Source organism: Ranitomeya imitator, chromosome 4 (genome assembly GCF_032444005.1).
Source record: "Ranitomeya imitator isolate aRanImi1 chromosome 4, aRanImi1.pri, whole genome shotgun sequence".
In the NCBI taxonomy this organism is placed as follows: Eukaryota; Metazoa; Chordata; class Amphibia; order Anura; family Dendrobatidae; genus Ranitomeya; species Ranitomeya imitator.
The window spans coordinates 1,207,870-1,227,964 of record NC_091285.1 but is presented as its reverse complement, the minus strand read 5'-3'; the positions used below and the strand labels follow the sequence as shown (position 1 = coordinate 1,227,964).

The following is a 20,095-nucleotide window of genomic DNA, read 5'->3' as shown; positions in this document are numbered from 1 at the left end:
ACATTGAGTGAGGGCGCCATCACGTCTACAACGAAGGTGCCAACCTCCGCTGGTAGGTAGGGTGAACCTTTTGCCTCATTTAGGGAGAGATTAGCCCTTAGACAAGTTATTATACTTTCTTTTCCCTGTTGACCCTCTATTTTTGCACCATTTTTAGTATAATCATGTATTTTTGACCCTTTTAAAATACATTATTAAAGGTTAATTTTTAGGTCTATTTTCTTTTGGTGTTTAATAAATATTACTAAATATTACTATTTCAGAAAGAAAGTTTTGTCCAAATCGAGATCCACCATAAAGGTCAGAGACTCCCCAACATCAGTAACCAAACCTGGACCCACCATAAAGGTCAGAGACTCCCCAACAACAGTAACCAAACCTGGACCCACCATAAAGGTCAGAGACTCCCAACAACAGTAACCAAACCTGGACCCACCATAAAGACCAGAGACTCCCCAAAATCAGTAACCAAACCTAGACCCACCATAAAGGTCAGAGACTCCCCAACAACAGTAACCAAACCTGGACCCACCATAAAGGTCAGAGACTCCCCAACAACAGTAACCAAACCTGGACCCACCATGAAGGTCAGAGACTCCCAACAACAGTAACCAAACCTGGACCCACCATAAAGACCAGAGACTCCCCAAAATCAGTAACCAAACCTAGACGCACCATAAAGGTCAGAGACTCCCCAACATCAGTAACCAAACCTGGACCCACCATAAAGGTCAGAGACTCCCCAACAACAGTAACCAAACCTGGACCCACCATAAAGGTCAGAGACTCCCCAACATCAGTAACCAAACCTGGACCCACCATAAAGACCAGAGACTCACCAAAATCAGTAACCAAACCTAGACCCACCATAAAGACCAGAGACTCCCCAAAATCAGTAACCAAACCTAGACCCACCATAAAGGTCAGAGACTCCCCAACAACAGTAACCACACCTAGACGCACCATAAAGGTCAGAGACTCCCCAACATCAGTAACCAAACCTAGACCCACCATAAAGGTCAGAGACTCCCCAACAACAGTAACCAAACCTGGACCCACCATAAAGACCAGAGACTCCCCAAAATCAGTAACCACACCTGGACCCACCATAAAGGTCAGAGATTCCCCAACATCAGTAACCAAACCTGGACCCACCATAAAGACCAGAGACTCCCCAAAATCAGTAACCAAACCTGGACCCACCATAAAGGTCAGAGACTCCCCAACAACAGTAACCAAACCTGGACCCACCATAAAGACCAGAGACTCCCCAACATCAGTAACCACACCTAGACCCACCATAAAGGTTAGAGACTCCCCAACAACTGTAACCAAACCTGGACCCACCATAAAGACCAGAGACTCCCCAACATCAGTAACCACACCTAGACCCACCATAAAGGTTATAGACTCCCCAACAACAGTAACCAAACCTGGACCCACCATAAAGACCAGAGACTCCCCAACATCAGTAACCAAACCTGGACCCACCATAAAGGTCAGAGACTCCCCAACAACAGTAATCAAACCTGGACCTATCATGAGTGCCAGAGTATAACCAGCATCAGTAACTAACACCTAGACCCACCAAAAAGGCTGTAGATTTATTAACATAAGGAATATTTCAACCTTTCTGGTGGGCATAAGTTTTGGTCAAAGATGTTGAGAAGCTCTGGGCTTCTGTGGTGAATCTGGATTTGGGTTAGTGAAGTTGAAAACTAAAACTCATCATAGAGGTCAAAGGCTTCTCAACACCAGTAACAATAATGTAGTACCACTATATGTTTAGTTTTATTATTCCTCATTGCCAACCTTTTACACTGTGTTCCAAATTATTATGCAAATTGTATTTAAGTGTCATAACGATTTAATTGTTTTGTTTTTCAAATAAACTCGTGGATGGTGTTGTGTCTCAGGGCTCAATGGATGACTGAAATCAATCTTAAACATGTGATAATTAGTTTTTCAGGTGATTCTAATTAAAGGAAAACCACTTAAAAATGATGTTCCACATTATTAAGCAGGCCACAGGTTTCAAGCAATATGGGAAATTAAAAGGATCTCTCTGCTGCCGAAAAGCATCAAATAGTGCAATGCCTTGGTCAAGGGATGAAAACATTTGATATTTCATGAAAACTTAAGAGTGATCATCGTACTGTGACTGAAACGGAGCACAGAGTTCATGCAGATAAAGGCATAATGAGGAAGGTTTCTGCTAGATAAATTCATGGGATTAAGAGAGCAGCTGCCAAAATACCATTGCAGAGCAGCAAACAGTTATTTGAAGCTGCTGGTGCCTCTGTAGTCCCTTGATCCTCAAGGTGTAGGATCCTTTAAAGGCTTGCTGTGGTGCCTAAACCTACTATTCGGCCATCTCTAAACAGTGTTCACAAGCAGAAACTCTCCAAAAACTCACAAGTTCAATGGATGCAAGAATTGTGAAGGTGATATCAAAGAAGGGTTCCTTAGGGTTAACATGTAACTTGGCCTGTTAGGAGGTTTAGGAGTTAAATTGCTTTTTTTGCTCAGTGAATGTGACCTCCTAATGCTGCAAATTCCACAATTGAGACTTTTTAGTTCTTTAAAATATCAAATGTATAGAAATTCTACTGTACCTAATAATTTGGAACAGTGCATTGTGGGGTTTTATTCATTTTGGAGATTATACTGTTATCATTGGGAGGTTTCTTCAATAAAATTCGATGTATAATCTAACGGGTGATGACTTTTATTAGACTGGCTGTCATTTCCACCGACCATGTAGGAAAATCCAAGAAAAATTTCAGTTGCATAATAATTTGGAATATGGTGTATGACTCAGATTCAACCTCCACAACACTCAGGATCTTCACTAAAGAGTAGTCTAGGGTCCATGTTGGGCAGTAAAATTGGTTGTTGTACGGTGCACTATAGACAGAGCATGGCCTTCATGGTTTCCATGATTTCTCCTGCTGAGGGCAAGGGTTGTTTGGGGTTCCTGCACCCAGTTGTCAGTCTTGTACCATTTCTTCTTATGTCTCTGTAATTAAGACTGGACAGCTAGATGGAGCCAGATGTGTCTTCAATAACTGTAACATAGGTCCATAAGGGACATCTATAAATAATGGAGGTAGCGTTCCCCCGGCCGGAAAGTAATAGTGATCTGAGGTCCTAGATTTGAATTAATAGTAACTTGAAGTCTTTGCCTTTATAGCGGGTCTAATGTGGAGGAGATTCCTGGGGTCTCAGAATCTCGTGATTAGAGAATTAACCATTTGTCATTTCTCCACAGTTTGTGGCCACTTCGCCGCTGCTTTGTCCCTGCTCATTGCGGGAATCTACGAAATCCATCGCAAGTGGTTTCCGCTGGTGGAGCAGACACTCTCGGGGAAGGTTTTGCTGGTGTCATCCATGTCCTGCCTCCACCTGGCTCCACAGTATGTCTTCCTGGGAATAGCCGAGGTCATGGTGGCTCCTGCTTGTACGTGTCACATTAAAATAATTGCACTCCTCCCATTCAGGGTCTAATCCCGGGAGGTCACGCGTGTTGGTCAGGTCAGTAGAGCCCCGGGAGTTGGTCAGAGTCTGCAGACTAAACCCTCCGGGACTCTGAAGTTCCCAACTGAATCCCCTGGTACTTTGCAAATCCCAATTGAACCCTCTTGGACTTTGTAGACCCTGACCAAACCCACCAGGACTCTGTAGACCCTGACCAAACCCACCAGGACTCTGCCGACCAGATAGCACAAGCTTGTATAGCCATATTCTGTGCTGCCAAGGACCCTGCTCTGTTCACTGTCACAGGGACAACACAAAGGAAGAATGAGACATACACAGTGTAACACACCTTTAAGCCACCTCCAAGGGCAGGGTGTCAGGTAGTTCTTACCTCAGTATGTTGCAGTGCCTCCATTCGAAGCTTGTTGGGAGCTCTAGTGGAATTCTGAGGAGACCTCCTTTTCTACCAGGAGTCAAATCGGGAAAAGCAGCTATCACCCCATAAATTCCCCATTTCTACTAATGCTGATGGCCTACAGCTGAGACATACACTTTCCCTTTAAGCGATAGGAAACACACTCCTAACTAATAACACTTGAAGGGAGTTTGTCAATGATGGTTCCTTCTGAGCCATCTGTGTGGGCGGCAGGTCATAGGAAGCTGAGTAACATGACCCCTTAATATCTGCCATCTAGAGAGATCTAGGTTTTTGTTATATGTAAATTAGCTGTTATGTTCTATGGGCGTGACCTAGATCTCCTGGGGGAATTATTGTAAGGAGTTATCAGTGTGATGTGCGCACTCTGCTCTCCTGACCTCACTGCAGAGCTGGGTGTGATTATCTCACAGGACACCAGGAATGGACAGCGGGACCTTCTCTGGGGTAGACCTGTCCTCCTTCGTCTGTTGATGACAACCCCCACGTCTCTCTCTTCAACAAACCCCGCCTTTCTTCTCCCACCAGCCCCGCCTTTCTTCTCCCACCAGCCCTGCCTTTCTTCTCCCACTAGCCCCGCCTTTCTTCTCCCACTAGCCCCGCCTTCCTTCTCCCACTAGCCCTGCCTTCCTTCTCCCACTAGCCCCGCCTTTCTTCTCCCACTAGCCCCGCCTTTCTTCTCCCACTAGCCCTGCCGTTCTTTTCCCACCAGCCCCCCCGTTCTCCCACCAGCCCCGCCGTTCTTCTCCCACCAGCCCCGCCTTTCTTCTCCCACCAGCCCCGCCTTCCTCCTCCCACTAGCCCCGCCTTCCTCCTCCCACTAGCTCCGCCTTTCTTCTCCCACTAGCCCCGCCTTTCTTCTCCCACTAGCCCAGCCTTTCTCCTCCCACTAGCCCCGCCTTTCTCCTCCCACCAGCCCCGCCTTTCTTCTCCCACCAGCCCCGCCTTCCTTCTCCCACTAGCCCCGCCTTTCTTCTCCCACTAGCCCCGCCTTCCTTCTCCCACTAGCCCTGCTTTCCTTCTCCCACTAGCCCCACCTTTCTTCTCCCACTAGCCCCGCCTTTCTTCTCCCACTAGCCCTGCCGTTCTTCTCCCACCAGCCCCACCGTTCTCCCACCAGCCCCGCCGTTCTTCTCCCACCAGCCCCGCCTTTCTTCTCCCACCAGCCCCGCCTTTCTTCTCCCACCAGCCCCGCCTTCCTCCTCCCACTAGCCCCGCCTTCCTCCTCCCACTAGCCCCGCCTTTCTTCTCTCACTAGCCCCGCCTTTCTTCTCCCACTAGCCCAGCCTTTCTCCTCCCACTAGCCCCGCCTTTCTCCTCCCACCAGCCCCGCCTTTCTTCTCCCACCAGCCCCGCCTTCCTTCTCCCACTAGCCCCGCCTTTCTTCTCCCACTAGCCCCGCCTTCCTTCTCCCACTAGCCCCGCCGTTCTTCTCCCACGTCCTGTGCTACTTCTCTTACAGGATATTATTATTTATTAAAAGGTTCTCAGAAAGGAAAAAAAAAAAAAGAAGAAAAAGAAAAAAAGGAATTGAATGGCCCCGGGAGCTGTAGTACATTTCAGGGCATACAACATCTGATCCTTCAGGACTAAAGCGGCTGCTTTTTGCCACTGGGAACTGGTGCTTCACATATAATAGCCAAAAGATAATCAATAGAGAATAGAAGGAGAACTGCGACCCTCGCCCAGTTTGCAGTGAAGTTGATGTCCTTTATTTTACCATATCGAGGTTACAGACATTTTCTTGTAATCGGCAGGTAAACAGTGAGGGTGCGGGGAGTGGAGACAGGACGACAGCCGTTTCGCGCACTCAACGCTTCTCCGGGTCCATGGGAAACATTAAAGTGATGTCATTTCCTCTATAGGGAACTCTGACTAACAAGCATAAAGGATTCTTATTACAATGTGCACAGAACAGTTCTTACAGAGAGTACAACACGATTTTATCACAAATGCTGACTGCAAATGTTCAGGATTATAGAAATATCGCCATATCTAGTTTATCATTGAAACCAATGGGACCGTGGGCATTTGCCCTCATTTTCCATCTGGCTTCATGCTGTAGGGGCAGTTTGTTGTGATTGCCACCCTGGGGGGAATTAACTATTTCAAAACCAGCAAAGCGCAACACGTTCGGGTTTGCGCTGTTTCTCCTGCATGTGTCTAATTACACGTAAGCAACCATTGCCCGATACCACAGAGTTAGAATGTTCACAAAATCCAATGAACATTGGACGTATAGTTTTTCCAATGTAAAAATACTGACAAGGACAATAGATTGCGTACACAACAAACTTGCTTCTACATGAAGTCAAATCTCCGACCTTATGGAACCAATCTGTAAAGGATATAGAAGCCATATTGTATCGGGAACCTAATAAAAAGGTGGGATGATGGAATCTTTAGAAGAGCCGATAAGGGCGGAAATGTGGTAATCTTAGATAGGAAGTATTATATTGATGAACAATGTCACAACTTAACGACCCAGAAACGTACATATTATTGGACAATAACCCTACAACTAAATTTAAAGAAAAATTAAGAACATTATTAAGGAAATATATAGAAAAGGGGACTCTGACAAAAAGTAAAGCAGAAAAACTATTACCTGAATGCCCCCCACTGGTATAGCGTACCATAGATCCATAAAAGCGCGGACAAACCTCCAGGACGCCCCATAATATCGGCCATAGACTCGTTAACTGAGCTTCTGTCCCAATTCCTGGACGGGTTATTAAAACCTCTGCTGTTAAAAATCCCTTCATTCATAAAGGACTCGGGAGATTTTTTGTTAGCATTAAAGGATTTGGACTGGCCTAGCTTTTCATTAGCCTCAATAGATGTAGTTAATCTATATACCAGGATTCCACACAGAAAGGGTTTGGAGGCCAGACATAGAATTCTTCTGAATACAAAGATCTCGACTTTATTTCTTTTGTATTGGACAGATTGGAATTTGTCTTATCCCACAATGCTTTTACATTTATCGACAGATGGTTCCTACAAAGAAGCGGTACCGCAATGGGTCCACCAGTGGCGTGCGTTTTCCCAAGCCTGTTTTTAGCAGCGTTTGAGGAAAAATATGTCACTAATATTACAAATCCCTATGTAAAGCACATACGGATGTATCTACGCTTTGCAGATGACATTTTCATTGTTTGGGATGGATTGCAGGAAGATTTCAATAACTTTGTAACTTACTTGAACGATACTATTGATGAGAACATGCGTTTTACATCATGCTTTGGAAAAAACACTTTGGATTTTCTTGATGTAAAAGTAGACATTCTAGATGGTAGAATTAATACATAAGTCCACAGAAAATTCACAGCAACCAACAATTTGTTACATTTTAAGAGCGCACATCCCATGCACACTATAAAGAGCGTTCCCTATATCAAATGGTGAGACTTAGGAAAATTAATAGTAATAAGGACAACTACAAAGAACAAATAACGGATCTAAAAACACGCTTTACAAATCGGGGTACCCATTGCCGATATTAGAGGAAGCTGAAACTCGTGCATCAAAGCTTACACAAATGAATCTCCTTAAAGAAAGCAAAAGAGAAAAATAAGGAACACCAAAATAACAGTCAAAGATTTACCTTTAGTTTTAAGCACAGTCCAATTGATCAGGAAATTTATGCAGCCATTCGAAAGAACTGGCATGTATTACAAAGGGATGGGGATTTATCCAAAATAACTACACACTCTCCGCAGTTCGCGTATAAATGAACAAGAAATTTGGGGGACTGTTGTGAATTCTGTTGTTAAGCTCCCTCCTGTGGTCATGAATGGTACTTCGGCTGGTTCTGTCCATGGGCTTCCTCTGGTGGTTGTGAGTGGGGCTGCGGCTTCTGAGTTTCCTTCCACAGGTGACGAGGTTAATTCGTTTGTTGGCTGCTCTATTTAACTCCACTTAGATCTTTGCTCCATGCCACCTGTCAATGCTCCAGTATTGGTCTAGTTCGCTCCTGGATCGTTCTTGTGACCTGTCTTCCCAGCAGAAGCTAAGTTCCTGCTTGTTTTTCTCTGTTTGCTATTTTTTCTGTCCAGCTTGCTATTTTGATTGTTGTCTTGCTTGCTGGAAGCTCTGGGAAGCAGAGGGAGCGCCTCCGCACCGTGAGTCGGTGCGGAGGGTCTTTTTGCGCCCTCTGCGTGGTCTTTTTGTAGTTTTTTGTGCTGACCGCAAAGTTACCTTTCCTATCCTCTGTCTGTTCAGTAAGTCGGGCCTCACTTTGCTAAATCTATTTCATCTCTGTGTTTGTAATTTTCATCTTAACTCACAGTCATTATATGTGGGGGGCTGCCTGTTCCTTTGGGGAATTTCTCTGAGGCAAGGTAGGCTTTATTTTTCTATCTTTAGGGCTAGCTAGTTCCTTAGGCTGTGACGAGTTGCATAGGGAGCGTTAGGAGCAATCCACGGATATTTCTAGTGTGTGTAATAGGATTAGGGATTGCGGTCAGCAGAGTTCCCACGTCTCAGAGCTTGTCCTGTATTATTGGTAACTATCAGGTCATTCCGTGTGCTCTTAACCACCAGGTCCATTATTGTCCTCACCACCAGGTCATAACAGGGGACCTACTGGTTCACTGTGAGGAAAATGTATATAATAAGTTTAGTTTCTCTGCCAGCACATATATGGTGGCGTTGACCCCCCTTTACTTCAGGGTTTAGCTTTTCTTTTCAATGGGTGTAGAAGAGCTTTTATTGCTTCTTGCTGCAAATTCCTGACTTTCAGCTCCCAAACCCCTCATGCCCCTCCCAAGGGAATTTTTACGATCAGTATAGATGCATAGACCGTTGTACCAGCTTAAACTGATCTGATTTCCTTCCTTAAAGGCAAGAAGTCCTTTGTTCCATTATAGTGAGATATTGGGCCAACGGTTTAGGCTAGGAAAATAATAAGTCCAGTTTGTGAATCTCCATCGACGCATCTATCAGCCACGGTAAGCGCGGGCTTCTAGTTCCAACAGGGACAGAGTATGGATTTCTCTGAAACTATGCATCCCATCAAGCTCAAATTTGGTCTCATTAGAACGCCAATGTTAATACAAGATGAATGCTGGGTGTGTTATGATTCTGACATGTTCTGGAGCGGAGATACAGGCATTAGACAAACTTGTGTGAAATTTAGTAAGACTGAAGAGATAGGAGGGTCTGAGGAAACCAGCCCTGTTAGTAATGTCACGAGGCTTTGGTTATTTAAGTGACTCTACTTTACCCAGCCCTCAGAGTCTGTCTGAGTCTGACTTGAGGAGCCCTCACTGCCAGTCCTGATGCATTGGGACATTTTGGAGCTCCGCCCACTAGCCTGGTTTTGCCTGAAATGACCTGAACACATGTAAGTGTTAATTTCTCATTTATTCCCTTTATTTTATAATTACTTTGTACATATTTTCAATTGTCTCATATTGTAACATCTTTATATAACTTTTTATAAACACTGCCTTAAATCTTTTATGGAGTATAATATTTAATATACTAGATTCGTTCTTCTGCTCCAAAACGTACCCTATATCATCTGAAGGGAATTACGCTACTGTTTTGGGGTTAGCTTCGGACCCGTTTAATCGAAGTTGGTGGCAGCATACCGTGTTCTGGGTATTTGGGAGTCGTTGTAGCGACGGCGGCGTTGATAATTATTGTTCCTGCCTGAGTGGGAGTAGTTATCGCCTCGCTGCAGCGTGCCCAATAGCCAGTACATAGCAGGCAGCCTTTCTGGCGACTAATTACCCTAGGTGCAGTACCTAATCTGACCTCAGGGTAAGGGGGCGCCAGAGAGCTGCAAGTTCAAGCAGAACTGTAAAGCGGGATATACATAAATCCCTGCAGTTTGTGGTATATTGAAGAGCAGTGGGATAACTAGAATAAGCCCCTGCTGTAAATTAAGAGGTCCATAGACTTGTGTGTGTTTTTTTTCATCACATTGTAGCAGTGGAGGGATAACTAAGATAAGCCCCCTTGCACATGTGATAGCCGTCTGTTGGCCTAAAGTCACTCCGATCTGTGACGTGGGGGTGACGGTCACGGTGTGAATCGTGACATTCACAATCACTTGTTACCAGTGGAAAATAATTGGCTGAAAAAGCCGCACCACAGGGCAATTGTAAATGCAGTAGTTGTAGTTTTTGTCATTTGCATAAATTAGAAAACCCTTTACAGATTGGTTCCATAAAGCATAAGGTCAGAGATTTGATTTCATGTAGAAGCAAGTTTGTTGTGTACGTAATCTTTTGTCCTTGTCAGTATTTTTACATTGGAAAAACTATACACCCAATGTTTATTGGATTTCGTGAACATTATAACTCTGTGGTATCGGGCAATGGTTGCTTACGTGTAATTAGACACATGCAGTAGAAACATAGCGCAAACCCGAACTTGTTGCGCTTTGTTGGTCTTGAAATAGTTACTTTTCCCCCCAAGGTGGCAATCACAACAAACTGCTCCTAAAGCATGAAGCCAGTTGGATAATGAGGACAAATACCCACGGTCCCATTGGTTTAAATGATAAACTAGATATGGCGATATTTTTATAATCCTGAAAGTTTGCAGTCAGTATTTGTGATAAAATAGTGTTGTACTCTCTGTAAAAACTGTTTTGTGCATATTTTAATAAGAATTCTTTATGCTTGTTAGTCAGAGTTCCCTATAAAGGAAATGACCCTACCTGTGAGGTCTCACAATCTACAAGGGCTGGGTGAGGATACAGGAGGAGAGGACCCTGCCCGCGAGGTTCACAATCTACAAGGGCTGGGTGAGGATACAGGAGGAGAGAGGACCCTGCCCACGAGGGCTCACAATCTACAAGGGCTGGGTGATGATACAGGAGGAGAGAGGACCCTGCCTGTGAGGTCTCACAATCTACAAGGGCTGGGTGATGATACAGGAGGAGAGAGGACCCTGCCCGCGAGGTCTCACAATCTACAAGGGCTGGGTGATGATACAGGAGGAGAGGACCCTGCCCGCGAGGTCTCACAATCTACAAGGGATGGGTGAGGATACAGGAGGAGAGAGGACCCTGCCCGCGAGGGCTCACAATCTACAAGGGCTGGGTGAGGATACAGGAGGAGAGAGGACCCTGCCCGAGAGGTCTCACAATCTACAAGGGCTGGGTGACGATACAGGAGGAGAGAGGACCCTGCCCGCAAGGGCTCACAATCTACAAGGGCTGGGTGACGATACAGGAGGAGAGAGGACCCTGCCCGTGAGGTCTCACAATCTACAAGGGCTGGGTGACGATACAGGAGGAGAGAGGACCCTGCCCGTGAGGTCTCACAATCTACAAGGGCTGGGTGATGATACAGGAGGAAAGGACCCTGCCCACGAGGTCTCACAATCTACAAGGGCTGGGTGACGATACAGGAGGAGAGAGGACCCTGCCAGTGAGGGCTCACAATCTACAAGGGCTGGGTGATGATACAGGAGGAGAGAGGACCCTGCCCACGAGGGCTCACAATCTACAAAGGCTGGGTGAGGATACAGGAGGAGAGGACCCTGCCCGCGAGGGCTCACAATCTACAAGGGCTGGGTGATGATACAGGAGGAGAGAGGACCCTGCCCGCGAGGGCTCACAGTCTCCAAGGGCTGGGTGATACAGGAGGAGAGAGGACCCTGCCCGCGAGGACTGACAATCTACAAGGAGATATAAGGAGGAGCATAGACTGCTGAGAGTTGTAGTGCAGGGAAATGCAGAAAAGAAGCATTATAGTCTGCTGCTGTGAATGTTTGCTTATTCCCAGCTACAGCAGTCTCCACACACCATGCTGTCACTGCAAGTGCTACAACAGGAAGGAGGAGACCCAGAACAATGTTGGAAAGAGGACGAGATACAAGAAGGAGGAATAAGATCCATACAAGAAGGAGGAGAAGTCACAGGGAGAGGAAGGAGACAGGAAAAAAGAGGAGACAGAGAAATACAAAGGATGAGTCACACAGGAAGAAGGAAGAGCCACAGTAAGGAGGAGGAAACAGGAATGAGGAAGAAACGGGAATGAGGAAGAGACATAGGAAAACAGAGCTGCAACTACAGGGAAAAGGAGGAGCCACAGGGTGGAGGAGAAAGGAAGAGGGAGAAGCAACAAGAATATGGAGAAGGAAACACACAGGAAGGTGGGGAAGCCACTGAGTAAGGAGGAGGAGGAGGAGGAAGAAGGAGCAACAGCAGTAAGGAGGGATAGCCACTCAGGAAGAAGAATTAGCCACACAGGACGTAGGGGGAGCCACTGAGGAAAGAGGAGGCGACACAGCAAGGAAGAGAAGCCACACAGGAAAGAGGAGCTACAAGGAGGAGGAGCCACATGAGAAAAGGGGAGACATAGAAATATGGAGGAGGAGCTACTCAGGATGGAGGAGGAGATACAGGAAGGAAGAAGGGCCACCGGAGATACGAGGACCCACAGAGAGGAGGAGTAGCTACACAAGAAAGGACAAAGGCATAAGAAAGAGGAGGTAGAGCCACAGGAAGGAGGAGGAGACAGGAAAGAGAGGAGGAGTTACACAGGAAGAAGGAGGAGCCTCACAGAAAGGAGAAGCCGCACAGGAAGGAGGAGGAGCCACATGAAAATGAGGAGTAGATACAGGTAAAATTGGAGCCACATAGGGAAGGGTTGAGGGGAGGGCAAATAAACAGAGGACAGAGGCCATAAAATATAGGAGGGACATAAATAAGTGAAGGGAAGAGCCACAGGGTAGGGGATTTACATAAGTGAATTATTTTAGGAGGGGTTTGCTTCAAGTAAAAAATTAGACTTGAAACAAATAAATTTGCCGTAAAAGTAGAGCTGCAAAGCTGCCGATATCCAGGGAGACGCGTGTAACACCCAGAGGTCTCCTAAGACTGCATCCAGCTCCTTCCAAGCTCTTTAATGCCATCCTGGCTGTAGTAATATCCAGGGGTCCTCATCATGTCTGGTTCTGGGTCCCTGGACAGGAGGTGGTGGTCACACGTGGCCTGTAGAGTCACACACTGCACTGTCAGGCGTTCTACAATTGCAAAGCTTCAGTGTCTTATTAGTTTCTTATGAAATAATTCAGCTGTGTCTTCTGCTCCCACCCCATTACTGTTAGCATGGCGTCCCATTTCCTCCACCCAGCGCTGTCCTTGTGGGTGTATGAGCCTCAGTATTGGAGGAGCAGCCCCCTGTGTGTCCCATGGTGGGATCTGCCGGTCTGGGCTCTTCTAATGGTAAGGCGCGTATGCTAATGCCGTGCTGTATTATTTCTGTTTCTTTACCATATTCGTCATGCGCATTGTGGTGGGACACACGCCGTCCTTAGTGGGATTCTAGCAGGGCTGCTGACCTCAGATGGGACCCCACTAATACTCCTGAGGAAGCTTCCATGAGTCGGGGGAAACATGTCGAGCTGAAGTGTGCAGATTGGAGATAAGTAACTGGCGTGTAATGTTTTGGGTCGCCTCTTTGTTGGTGCTGTACTGACATTAGGACACTTTTTACAGCACTACATACCATTATTAGTTTACTCACGGAGTCGGGTGTCCTTCTGTTTTGGCAAATAATGAGATCAGCACCAGCGGCAGCGGCAGCTTCAGTCCAGCGCAGCAACACTCAGGTCAGACAGATCAAGTCCCTGAAACATGATACACAGTTATCAGAAATGAGTGCGGCTCCTTGTGGGCGGGGCAATAGAGCAAACAAAAAGATTGGTGAGAATGAGATGTGCATGGGGTCATTGACCACAACTTCACTATCCGCAGGTTCTTTCATTACATTCTGCCTGGCTCCCAGCCGGATCCGAGGTCTCTGTATGGCAGTGATGACGCTATTCCAGACAATCGGCTGCTTCTTAGGAGCTTTACTCATTCAGGTTACATTCTCAGCATCGGAAGGTTTGTATCCAGAACTAAGCGGCAAATGTCACCGCTGTATGATATAACTGATATGTGGGGAGCGGTGATGTCACTGCTGTATGATATAACGGATATCTGGGGAGCGGTGATGTCACTGCTGTATGATATAACTGATATGTGGGGAGCGGTGATGTCACTGCTGTATGATATAACTGATATGTGGGGAGCGGTGATGTCACTGCTGTATAATATAACTGATATCTGGGGAGCGGTGATGTCACTGCTGTATAATATAACTGATATCTGGAGAGCGGTGATGTCACTGCTGTATGATATAACTGATATCTGGAGAGCGGTGATGTCACTGCTGTATGATATAACTGATATCTGGGGAGCGGTGATGTCACTGCTGTATGATATAACTGATATGTGGGGAGCGGTGATGTCACTGCTGTATAATATAACTGATATCTGGGGAGCGGTGATGTCACTGCTGTATGATATAACTGATATGTGGGGAGCATTGATGTCACTGCTGTATGATATAACTGATATCTGGGGAGCGGTGATGTCACTGCTGTATAATATAACTGATATGTGGGGAGCGGTGATGTCACTGCTGTATAATATAACTGATATCTGGGGAGCGGTGATGTCACTGCTGTATGATATAACTGATATGTGGGGAGCATTGATGTCACTGCTGTATGATATAACTGATATCTGGAGAGCGGTGATGTCACTGCTGTATAATATAACTGATATGTGGGGAGCGGTGATGTCACTGCTGTATAATATAACTGATATCTGGGGAGCGGTGATGTCACTGCTGTATGATATAACTGATATCTGGGGAGCGGTGATGTCACTGCTGTATAATATAACTGATATCTGGGGAGCGGTGATGTCACTGCTGTATAATATAACTGATATCTGGGGAGCGGTGATGTCACTGCTGTATAATATAACTGATATATGGAGAACGGTGATGTCACCGCTGTATAATATAACTGATATCTGGAGAGCGGTGATGTCACTGCTGTATGATATAACTGATATCTGGGGAGCGGTGATGTCACTGCTGTATAATATAACTGATATCTGGGGAGCGGTGATGTCACTGCTGTATAATATAACTGATATCTGGGGAGCGGTGATGTCACTGCTGTATAATATAACTGATATGTGGGGAGCGGTGATGTCACTGCTGTATAATATAACTGATATGTGGGGAGCGGTGATGTCACTGCTGTATGATATAACTGATATCTGGGGAGCGGTGATGTCACTGCTGTATGATATAACTGATATATGGAGAACGGTGATGTCACCGCTGTATAATATAACTGATATCTGGAGAGCGGTGATGTCACTGCTGTATGATATAACTGATATGTGGGGAGCGCTGATGTCACTGCTGTATAATATAACTGATATCTGGGGAGCGGTGATGTCACTGCTGTATAATATAACTGATATCTGGGGAGCGGTGATGTCACTGCTGTATAATATAACTGATATCTGGGGAGCGGTGATGTCACTGCTGTATGATATAACTGATATCTGGGGAGCGGTGATGTCACTGCTGTATGATATAACTGATATCTGGGGAGCGGTGATGTCACTGCTGTATAATATAACTGATATCTGGGGAGCGGTGATGTCACTGCTGTATAATATAACTGATATCTGGGGAGCGGTGATGTCACTGCTGTATAATATAACTGATATCTGGAGAGCGGTGATGTCACTGCTGTATAATATAACTGATATGTGGGGAGCGGTGATGTCACTGCTGTATAATATAACTGATATCTGGGGAGCGGTGATGTCACTGCTGTATGATATAACTGATATGTGGGGAGCATTGATATCACTGCTGTATGATATAACTGATATGTGGGGAGCATTGATGTCACTGCTGTATAATATAACTGATATCTGGGGAGCGGTGATGTCACTGCTGTATAATATAACTGATATCTGGGGAGCGGTGATGTCACTGCTGTATAATATAACTGATATCTGGGGAGCGGTGATGTCACTGCTGTATGATATAACTGATATGTGGGGAGCGCTGATGTCACTGCTGTATGATATAACTGATATCTGGGGAGCGGTGATGTCACTGCTGTATGATATAACTGATATGTGGGGAGCGCTGATGTCACTGCTGTATGATATAACTGATATCTGGAGAGCGGTGATGTCACTGCTGTATGATATAACTGATATGTGGGGAGCGGTGATGTCACCACTGTATAATATAACTGATATCTGGGGAGCGGTGATGTCACTGCTGTATAATATAACTGATATGTGGGGAGCGGTGATGTCACTGCTGTATAATATAACGGATATGTGGGGAGCGCTGATGTCACTGCTGTATGATATAACTGATATCTGGGGAGCGGTGATGTCACTGCTGTATGATATAACTGATATGTGGGGAGTGGTGATGTCACCACTGTATAATATAACTGATATCTGGGGAGCGGTGATGTCACTGCTGTATAATATAACTGATATGTGGGGAGCGGTGATGTCACTGCTGTATAATATAACGGATATGTGGGGAGCGGTGATGTCACTGCTGTATAATATAACGGATATGTGGGGAGCGGTGATGTCACTGCTGTATGATATAACGGATATGTGGGGAGCGGTGATGTCACTGCTGTATAATATAACTGATATGTGGGGAGCGGTGATGTCACTGCTGTATAATATAACTGATATGTGGGGAGCGGTGATGTCACTGCTGTATGATATAACGGATATGTGGGGAGCGGTGATGTCACTGCTGTATAATATAACTGATATGTGTGGAGCGGTGATGTCACCACTGTATGATATAACTGATATGTGGGGAGCTGTGATGTCACTGCTGTATGATATAACTGATATGTGGGGAGCATTGATGTCACTGCTGTATAATATAACTGATATGTGGGGAGCGGTGATGTCACTGCTGTATAATATAACTGATATGTGGGGAGCTGTGATGTCACTGCTGTATGATATAACTGATATGTGGGGAGCATTGATGTCACTGCTGTATGATATAACGGATATGTGGGGAGCTGTGATGTCACTGCTGTATGATATAACTAATATCTGGGGAGCGGTGATGTCACTGCTGTATGATATAACTGATATGTGGGGAGCGGTGATGTCACTGCTGTATAATATAACGGATATGTGGGGAGCGGTGATGTCACTGCTGTATGATATAACTGATATGTGGGGAGCGGTGATGTCACTGCTGTATGATATAACTGATATGTGGGGAGCATTGATGTCACTGCTGTATGATATAACTGATATGTGGGGAGCGGTGATGTCACTGCTGTATGATATAACGGATATGTGGGGAGTGGTGATGTCACTGCTGTATAATATAACTGATATGTGGGGAGCGGTGATGTCACTGCTGTATAATATAACTGATATCTGGGGAGCGGTGATGTCACTGCTGTATAATATAACTGATATCTGGGGAGCGGTGATGTCACCGCTGTATAATATAACTGATATCTGGGGAGCGGTGATGTCACTGCTGTATAATATAACTGATATCTGGGGAGCGGTGATGTCACTGCTGTATAATATAACTGATATCTGGAGGGCGGTGATGTCACTGCTGTATAATATAACTGATATCTGGGGAGCGGTGATGTCACTGCTGTATAATATAACTGATATCTGGGGAGCGGTGATGTCACTGCTGTATGATATAACTGATATCTGGGGAGCGGTGATGTCACTGCTGTATGATATAACTGATATCTGGAGATCGGTGATGTCACTGCTGTATGATATAACTGATATCTGGGGAGTGGTGATGTCACTGCTGTATAATATAACTGATATCTGGAGAGCGGTGATGTCACTGCTGTATAATATAACTGATATCTGGGGAGCGGTGATGTCACTGCTGTATAATATAACTGATATCTGGGGAGCGGTGATGTCACTGCTGTATAATATAACTGATATCTGGGGAGCGGTGATGTCACTGCTGTATAATATAACTGATATCTGGGGAGTGGTGATGTCACTGCTGTATGATATAACTGATATGTGGGGAGCGGTGATGTCACTGCTGTATAATATAACTGATATCTGGGGAGCGGTGATGTCACTGCTGTATGATATAACGGATATCTGGGGAGCGGTGATGTCACTGCTGTATAATATAACTGATATCTGGGGAGCGGTGATGTCACTGCTGTATAATATAACTGATATCTGGGGAGCGGTGATGTCACTGCTGTATAATATAACTGATATCTGGGGAGTGGTGATGTCACTGCTGTATGATATAACTGATATGTGGGGAGCGGTGATGTCACTGCTGTATAATATAACTGATATCTGGGGAGTGGTGATGTCACTGCTGTATAATATAACTGATATCTGGAGAGCGGTGATGTCACTGCTGTATAATATAACTGATATCTGGGGAGCGGTGATGTCACTGCTGTACGATATAACTGATATCTGGGGAGCGGTGATGTCACCGCTGTATAATATAACTGAGATCTGGGGAGCGGTGATGTCACTGCTGTATAATATAACTGATATCTGGGGAGCGGTGATGTCACTGCTGTATAATATAACTGATATCTGGAGAGCGGTGATGTCACCGCTGTATAATATAAGGGATATCTGGGGAGCGGTGATGTCACTGCTGTATGATATAACTGATATCTGGAGATCGGTGATGTCACTGCTGTATGATATAACTGATATCTGGGGAGTGGTGATGTCACTGCTGTATAATATAACTGATATCTGGGGAGCGGTGATGTCACTGCTGTATAATATAACTGATATCTGGGGAGTGGTGATGTCACTGCTGTATGATATAACTGATATGTGGGGAGCGGTGATGTCACTGCTGTATAATATAACTGATATCTGGGGAGCGGTGATGTCACTGCTGTATAATATAACTGATATCTGGGGAGCGGTGATGTCACTGCTGTATAATATAACTGATATCTGGGGAGCGGTGATGTCACCGCTGTATAATATAACTGAGATCTGGGGAGCGGTGATGTCACTGCTGTATAATATAACTGATATCTGGGGAGCGGTGATGTCACTGCTGTATAATATAACTGATATCTGGAGAGCGGTGATGTCACCGCTGTATAATATAAGGGATATCTGGGGAGCGGTGATGTCACTGCTGTATGATATAACTGATATCTGGAGATCGGTGATGTCACTGCTGTATGATATAACTGATATCTGGGGAGTGGTGATGTCACTGCTGTATAATATAACTGATATCTGGGGAGCGGTGATGTCACTGCTGTATAATATAACTGATATCTGGGGAGTGGTGATGTCACTGCTGTATGATATAACTGATATGTGGGGAGCGGTGATGTCACTGCTGTATAATATAACTGATATCTGGGGAGCGGTGATGTCACTGCTGTATAATATAACTGATATCTGGGGAGCGGTGATGTCACTGCTGTATAATATAACTGATATGTGGGGAGCGGTGATGTCACTGCTGTATAATATAACTGATATCTGGGGAGCGGTGATGTCACTGCTGTATAATATAACTGATATCTGGGGAGCGGTGATGTCACTGCTGTATAATATAACTGATATCTGGGGAGTGGTGATGTCACTGCTGTATGATATAACTGATATGTGGGGAGCGGTGATGTCACTGCTGTATAATATAACTGATATCTGGGGAGTGGTGATGTCACTGCTGTATAATATAACTGATATCTGGAGAGCGGTGATGTCACTGCTGTATAATATAACTGATATCTGGGGAGCGGTGATGTCACTGCTGTATAATATAACTGAGATCTGGGGAGCGGTGATGTCACTGCTGTATAATATAACTGATATCTGGGGAGCGGTGATGTCACTGCTGTATAATATAACTGATATCTGGAGAGCGGTGATGTCACCGCTGTATAATATAAGGGATATCTGGGGAGCGGTGATGTCACTGCTGTATGATATAACTGATATCTGGAGATCGGTGATGTCACTGCTGTATGATATAACTGATATCTGGGGAGTGGTGATGTCACTGCTGTATAATATAACTGATATCTGGAGAGCGGTGATGTCACTGCTGTATAATATAACTGAGATCTGGGGAGCGGTGATGTCACTGCTGTATAATATAACTGATATCTGGGGAGCGGTGATGTCACTGCTGTATAATATAACTGATATCTGGAGAGCGGTGATGTCACCGCTGTATAATATAAGGGATATCTGGGGAGCGGTGATGTCACCGCTGTATAATATAACTGATATCTGGAGAGCGGTGATGTCACTGCTGTATGATATAACTGATATCTGGAGAGCGGTGATGT

General features: G+C 45.2%; 1 protein-coding gene across 1 annotated transcript in view; it reads left to right on the top strand.

The window, feature by feature from the left end:
• The window catches only part of SLC15A5 (solute carrier family 15 member 5), a 107,014-nt gene that overhangs the window by 70,035 nt on the left and 16,884 nt on the right, over positions 1-20,095 (top strand). Inside the window, exons 6-7 of the mRNA XM_069761855.1 lie at positions 3,272-3,460; positions 13,635-13,766. Of these exons, the coding sequence (XP_069617956.1) occupies positions 3,272-3,460; positions 13,635-13,766 (321 nt within the window). The remainder of the gene's footprint in view (positions 1-3,271; positions 3,461-13,634; positions 13,767-20,095) is intronic.